The sequence below is a fragment of the Labrus bergylta genome, chromosome 4, assembly GCF_963930695.1.
Source record: "Labrus bergylta chromosome 4, fLabBer1.1, whole genome shotgun sequence".
NCBI lineage: Eukaryota > Metazoa > Chordata > Actinopteri > Labriformes > Labridae > Labrus > Labrus bergylta.
The window spans coordinates 15,871,477-15,884,224 of NC_089198.1; the positions used below are offsets into that span (position 1 = coordinate 15,871,477).

At 38.7% G+C, this 12,748-nt stretch overlaps 2 protein-coding genes across 4 annotated transcripts; one reads left to right on the top strand and one right to left on the bottom strand.

The window, feature by feature from the left end:
* Positions 1-130: 130 nt before the first annotated feature.
* On the bottom strand, positions 131-5,273 carry LOC109997182 (histone-binding protein N1/N2). 2 transcript variants are annotated; one of them, XM_065953850.1, is made up of 14 exons: positions 5,115-5,273; positions 4,876-4,986; positions 4,210-4,290; positions 3,979-4,085; positions 3,598-3,879; positions 3,377-3,477; positions 3,207-3,286; positions 3,025-3,098; positions 2,481-2,669; positions 1,733-1,902; positions 838-909; positions 612-704; positions 421-528; positions 131-304 (listed from the first exon to the last, which is right to left on the bottom strand). In XM_065953850.1, exons 2-13 carry the CDS (start codon positions 4,974-4,976, stop codon positions 421-423), a joined length of 1,458 nt encoding a protein of 485 aa, XP_065809922.1. In that variant the 5' UTR covers positions 4,977-4,986; positions 5,115-5,273; the 3' UTR covers positions 131-304. The 2 variants fall into 2 exon arrangements, with proteins under 2 accessions (XP_065809922.1, XP_020507231.2); XM_020651575.3 differs by having other exon boundaries at positions 413-528.
* Positions 5,274-8,495: 3,222 nt separating this feature from the next.
* prdx1 (peroxiredoxin 1) lies at positions 8,496-12,684 on the top strand. 2 transcript variants are annotated; one of them, XM_020651217.3, is made up of 6 exons: positions 8,496-8,642; positions 10,074-10,186; positions 10,381-10,534; positions 10,624-10,746; positions 11,681-11,811; positions 12,173-12,684. In XM_020651217.3, exons 2-6 carry the CDS (start codon positions 10,081-10,083, stop codon positions 12,253-12,255), a joined length of 597 nt encoding a protein of 198 aa, XP_020506873.1. In that variant the 5' UTR covers positions 8,496-8,642; positions 10,074-10,080; the 3' UTR covers positions 12,256-12,684. The 2 variants fall into 2 exon arrangements, with proteins under 2 accessions (XP_020506873.1, XP_020506880.1); XM_020651224.3 differs by lacking the exon at positions 8,496-8,642 and adding an exon at positions 9,210-9,251.
* The last annotated feature ends 64 nt before the right edge of the window (positions 12,685-12,748 follow it).

Consider the following 12,748-nt stretch of genomic DNA (forward strand, 5'->3'; position numbering starts at 1 on the left):
TTTTAAGATTTCCTGCCACTAATGATAAACAACTTGTTTATGATTGTTTGACAGACAGTTGACTTATCCATATAAGAGACAATAAACTCTTGCATTATAATTCAGACCAAGAAAAAAAGCCAAAGCAGCATTTATCAAATAATTACTTTATTGAACATCATAGTTTAAATGTGTACACACTTACATAGCAATAGACAGAACAAGATTTACAGATTTACAACATGTAGCAACAGTTTAAGCTTCATGAAACGGTTCTCTCTTCTCAGGAGGAATCAAAAACCAGGAGGGAGTCCAGCTTTACTTACTGAAAGAGGAAACAAACAGTTCAGTGGTTATCAAACCTTGAACTATAATCCAGACTGAACCGGCTTTAGTTGCAGGTTAATGCCTGAATGAACGCAGCATCTTTTACCTCTTCACCTAAGCGTCTCCGTTGGTTTTAGCCTCTTGTTTTCCGTTAACCTGACCAGCATCCTGCTTCACCTTCTTCACCACGCCCTCCTTCACTGGACTCTCCTCTGGTTTACGCTGAAATACAGACCACTACATTATGAGGCAATTCTGTGCAATTCATTTTTAACTGTTGATAAAAACACCTTTGGGTCCCTCACCTTCTTCCTGACCAGGTGGGAGATGTCGGATGCTGCAGCAGTTGAGGCATGTCCATTAGTGGAGCTGACTCCATTAGTTGATGTTCCGTTAATCTGTGCAGAGAACAAACCAGCCGTTCATTAGCAAGGAACAATAACCGACGAGCTAATGTTAGATTTCTGCACGTGCAACTCAAAATAACTTATATTCTTATATAAATACAAAAAGGCTGGGAAGGAAGCATACCTTTGAGCTGGAAGAGGAGTTTCCGTTCTGCACAGTGGATCCAGGGAAAGCAGAGGAAGTTGAGCCTCCGTCCTGGAAGAAAGAAAATGTTAGAATTAAACTTTTTCAAAAATGTCAATCATGACACTCAACCCCTTTCAGAACAGGCTGTTTCTATGTCTGTAGCTTTAAATGTAAATGAACTGTGCCCTGACCACGTCCCTCTCCAAAAAGGAGAGTACAAGACAGACTCGGAGGGCAGAACAAACACCTAGCTGTGGGAGTGTCACCCACCTGGGGGAGGGGTTACTGCCCTTTGTGATGTCACAAAGTGAAAATCAGCAAACTCCCTGTTTGAGCACACATTTTCTGAAAAGTGGAGCAGGAAAAAGATGGAGAGGATGGATTTTTCTCATGTTTGGGGGGGTTTATAGACAGTGTTTGAAAAAGTGTATTTCACATAATATGTGACCTTTAAGTTTCACTCATTTTCTGGTGATTTACTTGCAGTTATCGAGTCTTTGTTGAAATAACATCATTCAGATTTGAAAAAAGAAAACAACAAGAGGTTTGTTGAAGGTCAGATTGATCTTTTCTGATACATTCCAAGGAGTCTGGACATCTAAACACTGATTGGCTTTCAGGACAACATCAAGCAGATTACAGCGTGATGAGAAAAAGACTGTTAAGGTTTGTGTGGTGAAGATACATAAACCTGTAAATTGAAACTTAAAACTATCTTCCATACGTGACGATAATGACTAAAGGGTTTCCAGGAGTACCGCTGTTCTTTATGACCTTAACTGTGGTTGTGCATATACAAGCACATGTTGCCTCTTCAAAGTATCCAAAAAAAATAAATATATATCAGCAGAGCATTGTGAGTTAAAGAAAACAAGCCAGTCCCTTGACTCACCAGTACTCCCTTCTCATCAGCAGCTCTGCTCGTTGTTTTCTGAGCCTCTGTGGCATCCTCCACCTTCTCCTTGATCTCCGGCAGTAGAGCCTTCAGCTCCTCCATCTCTTTCCTCTCTTCGGGCAGAGCCTCTGGCCCCTCCGCCTTATCCAGCAGCTTCTGAAGTTCATCTGTCACACAGAGCAGGAAGGTAATCATACATGGTCTGCGTTTGACATGCCCCCTTCCAAACAGTTGGGGTCTGCCGTCATTAGGCCAAGACACAGAGATTCAATCTGATCAAGCGCCCTCAAATCCATCAGCGGTGTAGCTCCAGCCTACAACTCCTACAACCTCACTACTCTGCAAACCCAACCACACATTCATAGATATACATTTACAAAGAGAGTGAGATGAAGGTGTATACAAGTTCTCAACACCATCCATTAAAACTTTGTTTTTTTTCTTTATGTTCTTTCCTCTAGCTGTTCTGTGCATTTGATTCTGCTTTTAATAGCGTCTAATTATTTGAAACCGTCTCACCTGTCCTTAAACAACATGTTTTATACTAGGGTTGGGAATTTCAAGGTACATGCATACAGTAACTCGCAATAAAATATGCTACATGGCCCATAGCAACGCAGTGTTTCCCCTACCATTATATTAGGGGGGGTGGCCCCCTAATGATCTGTTGCTGATAATAAAAAAAGAACTAAAAATATAACACTTGTTTCTCCCTTAGTGAAAAAAGTCAGCACACTCTACTCACCGAGCCTGCTCTTGATGACGGAGATGGAGCTCTGCAGCGACTCTATGGCCTGGCTGTACTGCGTGTCTAAGCTGTAGGTCACACCCAGCTGGTAGTGAGTCTCAGCAAGAAGGCGGCTGTCGGGGTCCAGGTGCTTCACCTGCAGTTTCAGACATTCCTGGAAATCCTCTATCGCCTGTGTGTAGTTTCCTGAAGAGAGAAACAGCGACTGAAGACCCGACTTCTCAAAAAGGACAACATCAGTTATCAAACAGGCTGGAACACAATTATTACTTAAACAAATTTCCCTCAATAAAGAGTAAGTTCTTCAATTTGTAGTGATAGATATACAATAAGATGTCATTCTTCACATTTAAAATAATAAGAGGCTGATCTCTTCTGGTGATTTAAATCTTTATTTTTGGACATCCCTGATGTAATTAACTTAATTATTATTATTATTATTATTATTATTATTATAATAATGCTTGCCCCCTCAGAAATTCATACAGAACAACAAAAAAAGTCAAAACATAAAAAGACTTGTCTGGCAACTTGTAAGTACCTGATTCAGCAGAAACTTCGCCAAGTTTTAAGTGAGTCTGAGCTGCCATGAGTTGATCCTCTTTGATCTCTTTCCTTATTACAAGAAAAAAAAAAAAAGGCCAGTTTGGAAACTGTAGCTGAATCAACTCAAATCATCAATCAATTTAACCAATCACAGCTCAGCACAGTATTTTTGTTTACCTTTTGTAGATGACCTTAGCTACTTCCAGCATCTCCCAGGCGAGCTGCAAGTTCCCTACTTCCTCCTCTTCATCGCTGTCCTGAAAGACAGAAAGGTTTCAAATCTGACCCTTAAATCACACACTCAGACGCATTGTTATGATTTGCACTTGAGACGATTGCTTAAGTACCTTCTCTGCAGTGCCATCTCCTTCACCCTGATCCTCTGCGTCACACTCCATTTCTTCATTCTCACCATCATCATCATCATCATCTTCCTCCTCCCCACCGTCTGAAACATCAACATGTGTTTTAATGGGTCAACATGCCATTAGAAATAATAGAACAATATTTACAATCAAGGCCTGTACCTAAAGGACAAATGAAAAAGCAAAAAAAAAGGCACATATACCTCCTTCTTCATCGCCTGATTCTTTTTCAGCCTCCTTGTCCTTTTCTGTCTTTTCTTCACTTTCAGATTTGGGTTCATCAGTCTCGCTCTTCCTTTCCTTTTCTGCCTCTTCCTTTGTTTCCTTCGGTTGATCATCAACACCTTCTGCCTTTTTTACATCTTTTTTCTCTTCATCTTCATTCTGCTCCACTGCCTCCGAGTCTTCTTTTTCCTTCTCTTCCTCATCTTTTTTCTCCGCCATGGCGTCGTACACCTGAACCCTCAGCTCATCTCGGGTCTTCTCTGTTGAAGATACAGAGCACATTTAAGACTAAAGCTTAGTCAGACAGTACACAAATAAGGCCAAGAATAACTGATAACTCATGTATTATTTCCCCTCACCATCTACGTTTTCTGCGCTGTCAACATTGGAGTCCTTGGGTTTGTCTTCGTCCTCCTCCCCCTCAGGTACTCCTTCCAGAGCATTACCCAGGACTGAGTTCTCCATCCTACAACAGCAACAACAACATCAATTTAGTCAACATTTTAGAAATGTTTCAAATCGGATGTGCACATTCCTAAACTACACAACTCTATAACAAAGACCTTATATCTATATCTTCATAAGCTTACCGAGCCAAATCTAGCAGAGCTTTACCGCACCAGTAGAAAGCCTCTCCGCACTCGTCTGCTGTGTCCCCGTACTTTTTAGCTCTGAAATTGAAATAGATGAAAAGTTTCAATTTGATTTCAAAAGGAAATACACTGCCACATTACAGCTTAAAATACTCATTAAAAAAAAAAAACTAAGTATTCAATTCATTTTTATTGTATCAATTCTGTGGATACTTGAAACTGTCCAGACCTGTGTTAAGTTTTTAAGTTGTTTTTTTTTATTAAATGTGGAAACTATTATAAAAAGGGATTACCTAATTGTATTCCTTGATACACATTTAATTGTGACACTCATAATTAACCAATTTCTACAAAACTTTAAGAGTAAAACCCGCTTAAAGACCGATTCACAGATGATTTATGCCAGTTCAGTGACTCTTAATGACGTAAGAGTTCAATGTGATTGCTATTCGTTAATGCACACCTGCACACCTTTATGTAAATACTGATGCCAATAAATGCGTTTAATTCCCCCCTACATTTAATTTACAATTTACCGGTATAATCGTCGTGTAACTACATCTGATGCTGATGTTAGCTGTTGCTGTGTGTGTGTGTAATTAATATAATTGCTGATAGGTGTGAGAGCCTAAAGCAGTGTCTTCTGTGTGCTCGTTAACTCACAGCATGCTGCAGGCCTCCTGCAGGGCGCCCACCGCCTCCACCACCTTCCCCATTACAAGGTGCTTCTTACCGGCACCGATCAGCTTGTTGGCCTCCTCCATGTTAGCAGCACTGGACAGAGAGAAAGCCATTATACCACTTTAAAAACTTTAAAGAGTTGGAATCAAACATTTGCTGATTCTGTAACCTCGTTTAGCATCTTATTTTCTGTCTGTACGGTTTAAGCATTCCGTACCTACCTTCAACTTCACCGGGATAAACAAAGAAGACAAAAAGTAAAAAAGTACAGCCTGATGGTTTTTGTCTCAGCTTCTCTCTTCCACCGTTCAGACCGACTGCTATTGTTGTTTCAATTTGGCGCGAAATATTACTGCCCTTTCCGGTAGATTTTCGGGTTGAGAAACCAGCGCGGGAGATTTCTTAAAGGCGCAGAACAAACGTACTACTAGCACTACTGCTAATGCCAATACTACTTTAACTTTAAAGCAGACCAAGGTGCACGGACTGTAAAGGTGGCTCAAAAATGAAAGAAATGTGAACAAAAATAAAATACATAGACAAATGTTGAAAGAAAAAAAAATGCAAATAGTGAGATCGTTAAAAAAACAAAACAGAAAGACACCAGCTTTTTATTTATTTTATTTTTTAAATTGGTGATAAGGTGAACACAATTAAACAACAATATATAGACATAACATAGACATGACAACTAAAGCAAGAACAAACAAAGACAAAAAAAATAAGAATAAAAATAGATACAAAAAAGCAAAACATAAAGACACCAGCTTCATATTTCTATTTAATTTCTTGTAACACCATCTTGTTTTTATTTCTAAAATGTATTGAATGGCTATCTTTTATTTATGTTATTAAGTTAATTTAATTTGTATCACTTATTTACTTGATATTTAATATTTTGGTATAAGAACTAGGGCCTACTACAACCGTTATATAAAACAGCTTTATCAAAGCTGTTCAAGGATAACATCGATGGCATGGGCTGTATTAGTGATACAGTGCAGGTGTGTGTGTGTGTGTGTGTGTGTGTGTGTGTGTGTGTGTGTGTGTGTGTGTGTGTGTGTGTGTGTGTGTGTGTGTGTGTGTGTGTGTGTGTGTGTGTGTGTTTTATTACACAAACAAAGGGCTGCTGCCTGCTGTCATACCCTGCTGTGAGGAACAGGGCTGGTACATATCCCCTCTGTGCCCTCCTGCTGATTCCTCTGTGTTACGCCCATTACACCTCATCAAGTCTGCACTTGTCGTCCAATCAGTCTCACACTGAGACAATCCCACTCAGCACGCTCAGCACCCTCACCATGTCATCAATAAAATCATAGCTTCAACAGCTCTAATTTTCAAGCAAAAAATATCCACAGAACACACTTTGTGTCCTCTGACAATTGATACATTTTACGCAATTTGTTTGAGACCTGAGTTAAGCATTTAATGAAAAAGTCAATTTCACAGAACATTGAAGGCTTTATAAAATATGTCTGATGGTTATCATAGCATAGGCCTTACATACAAACTTACACCCTGCTACAAACCCTGTTTTGTAACATGATAACTTGTTTCTCACTTTTATTGGGGACACAGGTTTCTAAACATTTCAGTATATTGTGCTGTTAACGTGTTTAAAAAAAAACTAACTTAAACATAGCGTCAGCAACCAGTGTTAATATAGCACCCACGAAACAGCCTGCGGGCAAAAAGTTAACCCTAACTCCCCTCCCCTCTTTGAAGTATTTATGCTAAGCTAAGCTAAACTGACCTAAGCTCAACTGTCAGCTGTAGATTCATATTTACTTTAAATACACGAGCGTGATACAATCATATTATTTAATCATCAAATAAAGGGGAAAAAAAAACAATTCCCAAAAATGTAAGAGGTAGTCCAAGAAAAAGAAAGTCTTTATTGTTATTATACAATTGTACGAAAATTAGAAATGCACAGACATTGGAAGGGGGGGATAGTAACACCACATCTTATGAGACCTGTTGCTTGTATTTGCAATCAATCCACCATTGAGTGGAATATGAATATGTAAATGTATTTTGGGAATTTCTAAAAGAGAATACTTTAGTACATTCATTGACAAATATAAGCTCAAATGCTCTGCAGCAATTTTTACATCATCATTTTTAGAGACCCGTTTTGTTAGTTTGCTTGATAAAGGCAGGATTATGGACTCGCCACACGAGTGGCCTTCAAACATGCAGATGCTTTGGAATAAACAGCAGATTCACGAATAATGTGCATATTGTGCGACAGGAGATGAACACACAGAGACGTTTGATCAGAAACCCACCGCTGTGCTACAAACAGGAGGTTATTGTGTGTCTCCCTCTTATCTGGCCCTTGATGCAGTCTCCATGGCAACAGTAATGCAAAGACCCACTCACTGACAGCAGGGGATGAGGGAGGGTGAAGGGGCTGTTAGAGCCCCTAATAGCCTCGCTCTGTGCTGGTTACATATCCTCGGTTGAAATTGAATTCTCTGCTAAATAATGAAAACGTTTTTTGTTTTTTTTCACCTTTCAAATTATTGTTTGTAAAATACAGTATGATATACTACTTTATTTTCCTCACATACACCATCAGCACTGTCTTAGATATATTTTTTTCCACTGTAAAGTGACAAGATTTCAGTTCACTTTGTCAGAAAATAAACCCTGGCTAAATAGTTTTAATCAACAGAGAGAATTAAAAAAAAACGTTTATGTTAATGTAAGTCACTGAGAAACTTTGCAATAAAAAATTGGGAAATTAAATGGTAAATGGATTTGAACTTATAGTGTCAAAGCTTATTGAAGCTCAAAACAACACTCAAAAAGAAGCACATTGAACAATGTTTCCCAAATATTTTTGTAATCTATAACACTTGAAGAACTTTTCAGTCTACACTGCTGCTGTGTGAAAATGCTAATTCAAACATGCTCTTCCTCGTCATTAAGTAAATAAAGAAGTGCTGAGGAGGAAATGAAAAAGAAAATGCCTTCTGACGCCCACAGAATTAGTACAAGATGTTGCAATAATGCACACCCTGTACAGAAAGAGTAGACATCCTGGAGGGAATTACAGTCAAAGCCTACAACAAAGTCTTGTGCAGTAGTTTTCTGTAAGGTTTGAAAATTGGGAGACTATTCTGCATGGTTTATATTGAGACTGGTGGCGCAAGTGTTTTCATGAGTGGGACAGTTAATGAGTAAAGCATTAGTAAGCTGCAACACAGAGTAGAGGTTGTAGTAGTAGTAGAAAGTGTTTCTTTTTTTTGTCTTTTCATGATGACAATGAACTGGCTCCTAAAAGGGTCTGAGTCATATGACGAAACCTCATGACTCTTTGATCCCTGTATGCCAGTTTGCTCTGATGAAACCTGCGATACACTTAAATCTGTAGGCTAATTAAATCAAAGTAATGCATCACAACTTTTAGAAGAGCTAATCAAGAGGTGGAATGTTGCTTCAACTTGCTGCAACATGTATTATTACTGTAAATATGAGACTATTTCCTGGAGACCTTTTCTTCCTTATTCTGTGGTGTTCTCACAGGAGCATACATTTTTCCAGGAAAGTGATGAGGAAAAAACTGCAAAGTCATGCTGAGTATTGGAGGGTTGAGCCTAAGGGATTGGACTGAAGTGGGCACTGGTCTCGTTCTGATCTGTGTTATCGCGAGAACTGTCCCGCTGTATAAATTCTCTGCCAGAGCTTGTCAACCAAAGCACTTTTCTATCTCTCCCTTGCGTGGTGTGTTCAAAGCTGAGGTATGTGTTGTGAACTATATCTAAACTTTATTTTCGATTTAAACTTTGTTTTTATGTTTGGAAGTGGTCAGTTGTTCGCTTTATGTTCACGTTTGAATGTTTTTAAACCGCGTAGCTGTTCCAGTTCAACAAGTGGCTTTTAAGAAATTATTTTCTTGTTACTGAAAACCGACAAGGTATTTTTAAAACTAAAAATGGGTAAAGAAAAATAACGATACTTACAGCTTTTATTTGGCCTGAAATGTTTCCACAGCCAAGACCAGACTGTAGCTCAGCTAGTCGACACTAAAGTCTCAGAAGAAAGTTCCTGATTTTGGTAGATCTAGTCTACTTGATTTGGATGTAATTCATTAAGTACCAAATAAACTACACTTATTAATGATCACTGAAGTAACATTAAAAGTCCTGAAAACGTGCAGGTCAAATATGTAGGCCGATAGAAAAATATTTAAAATAAATATCCATATGCGGAAACACCTGTAAAAATTAAAACAATGAAGTGAAACTGGCTCAAAAGTTTCGTTTTTTTTTTTTTTTTTTTTGTCGATTCAGGATGAGACTAAATGAAAAAATATTGACATCAATCTGTGGTGTTCGGTTTTAGGCTCAGTAAGTGCATCTTTTAATTTCATTAGTTTTTATGGCTGGAAATTATAACTTGAGTCATATTACAATGTATTATATACACCGTTTTAAAGGTGCATGCTTCCACCTGCCACTGACGATAGTAGTAATAGGAGTGACTTCTCACTCATTCATAAGGCTTTGCTGCACTCTTCATATTTTGGCCAAAAGTTTTTTCCAAATGTTACAAAATTGTGAACATGCCCATCCTAACTTCCTCAAGTCTATGAGTCCAAGTCGATGCTAACAGTGATTTAGTTTTTCCTGGCAGGTAAAACTTAAAGTTTGACAGTTTACTTACAACCTAAAATTCAAGGCAGCAGAGCCTCATATCAAAGAAGCTGGTACAAGAGAGAGTTTGATAGTATTTCTAAAAGAAAAGACAAGTTCATCCATGGAAAAAAATAGAGTTTCCTATTAATGTTTGCCTGTTGTTAACTGTGAGTACATGCTTTCAACTTGAAAACTACCGTATTAGATAATTCATAGAAAAAGATAAACAGGATATTAATGAGCTGATTAATAATCCGATTTGAAAATGCTTTCATCTCTTTTTCAGTCTTTTTAAAGAATGAACAACATCTCAATTCATCTCTACATTGATCAGCAGATCAGTTTATAAAAAAAAAATACATAAATACTCAGTGCTTTCAGAAAAACTAAAAACCATTTATTTTGTTTCCACAATTTTTATTTTATTTTAAATAAAAGAAACATAATTTCCTCAAAGAAGGATTTTGGTTTGTTGTGATTTGAGAAGAGAATGTTTAATCCATATTCTGTGTCCTTGTTCTTTACTCCATTCAGACTGAAGATGTCTGCAGGAAAGGCACAGATCGGGAAGTTGGCCCCAGACTTCACAGCCAAAGCGGTGATGCCAGACGGACAGTTCGATGACGTAAAGCTGTCAGACTACAGAGGTAGACCTCAACCTGTCTTTCATCCTCTGATTAGTGGAAGCTTTGATGGCCGACTGTAATTCAATGCAACAGAAATACTGAATGGATGAATGAATTTACACTTCTGAAGACTGAAATAATTTAGCCTGTTAGTACTGTGTGCACGTCACATGACAGACACACTAACCTTTTTGTTCTGTTTCCCTTTGGTGTAGGGAAATATGTCGTCTTTTTCTTCTATCCGCTGGACTTCACTTTTGTGTGTCCGACTGAGATCATCGCTTACAGTGATGCTGCTGACGATTTCAGGAAGATCGGCTGTGAGGTCATCGCTGCCTCTGTCGACTCCCACTTCTCCCACTTTGCATGGTAGATATGAGGCTTTGTGTTTTTTAAGCACAGGGACTGATGCATTCACTCGTGTAACACTTTTTCTTTTTGGTCTTTGTTTTCAAAAGGACCAACACGCCGCGTAAGCAGGGCGGGTTGGGGGCCATGAAGATTCCCCTGGTTTCTGACACAAGACGCACCATCTCCACAGATTACGGTGTCTTAAAAGAGGATGAGGGCATCGCCTACAGGTGGGAATATATTCAAATACATATTCTTATACCATTTCCAATATTTTGATGTCTTCATTTGTCTACACTGAGTACCCTCAAATACAAGTGCAATGAAAAGGATATGAATATTTGTAATATTTTCAACAGCTTTATGGCAACAGGCCAATGTCAGGATCTGAATTCAGGTCAATGTCAGGTTGTGACATCAGCCCAACGTTGGGATGTGACGTCATCCCAACCTCACACTCTTACCCTTTATTAATCTAGTTTTATCTATTTGATTGTCCTGTGGCCTGGCTCACAGTAAACATAAGGAATATGTGCTTTATAACAAGCTGAGCTAAGGTCAGGGACCTCTTGGAACGTGAGTCATCCTGATGTCATTAGTCAAGCCTTGAAATGTGTGGTAGTAAAACAGTGATTGATCACATTTAGCTCTTAAGCTATGACTAATGTCATAGCTGTTGACAACATAACATTGTTTTTCTGTATCCTTGCGTGATCATTTACCTGAATGTACTTCTTCTTTGCTGCTCTAACACAATAAATGATAGTGGCGGCCATAATGTATTTTTTCCTGGGCCATTGTTTTGGAAATACAGGAACAGTTTGTTTTTTGGGGGGCTAATAAATGATGGTAGATAAACCATGCGTTGTCTTGTCATACAGGCAGATACTCCATACTGCATTTTACACTGGATCACAGCGATTGTGATATTGGTAACTGTGTTGGAACGACTATGGGTGGTTGATATCATGTAGATTTGGTCCGTTTCAATAGAAGGGTTGAAGCCAGTGTTGATTGCTGTAACTTTTTCAGAGAGATCATACAAGAACAACCTGAACGATTTGTTGTTCCAGACAATAATTGAACACGTTTTCCGGACTGCGCTGAATTATGGGCCGTAAGTCCTGAAAAGACAAATGATCTGCTCTTGTTCTCTATTTAAAGGGGTCTGTTCATCATTGACGACAAGGGCATCCTGAGACAGATCACCATCAACGACCTCCCAGTGGGACGCTGTGTTGAGGAGACCATGCGTTTGGTCCAAGCTTTTCAGTTCACCGACAAGCACGGAGAAGGTCAGTTGATGCTTGTTATAGGTAAATGTATTCACTGCATCCTGCAGCTGAAAATGTATGTTTATTGAACATTTCAGTTCCTCAAAGACTGAACATATAGTTGTATTGAAAGTCGATCTGTCAACACAATCTAAAATCAACATTTATTTAAGCTGTTTGAAATAGTGTTGATTCTGTTAGAGCAAACACCATAAAGGCTTATTGCACTTTCTTATCAGGGCTGCGGTTAAGATGAGCTTTACATTTTCCTACTTAAAGACAGCAGGGGCTATAGTATATGTCATACATGTTTGTCATATTGGCAAAAGTCTTTACTGTCTCATCTACCGGGCCAGGACTCATTACAGGCTTATCTTTTCAGTCTGCCCGGCCGGCTGGAAGCCAGGAAGTGACACCATCAAACCAGACGTCCAGAAGAGCAAAGACTTCTTCTCCAAGCAGTAATAAACCCAGGGCCAGAGTCTGCAGCCTGCTGTAAGAGATTTCATTAGAGATTACTTTTCCAGACAACAATATTTAAGACAGCTGCTGTGCCTGCGGGGGATTGGTTCAAACACTTTTTTTTTTTTTTTTTGTTGTAATTATGCTGTGTGTCTTATTGTCTGTGGGGTTTAATAGTGCACTTGTGACCAAAGTATGTCATTGTGTTGTTAAGTTGTGGTAATTTAACTGTACACCTGCTCAATGTCTGTTTTCTCTTTCCTACCATTCCTTACAATTATGAAAAGAGAAGGACCACACAAGCTTTTTTATTTGCAGGAAGCCACAAAACGCACACTCTGATGTGTTTTTGTTACTTTTACTTTTTTTTTTTTTTTACAGTGCACAAACCACGTTCTTTTATCACAATAAAGATAACGCTTTATAACTCTCTCCTTCAGAATATATCTTTCAAAGGAAATCACAGTTTAGATGTGTTAAATATTAACACTGCCTT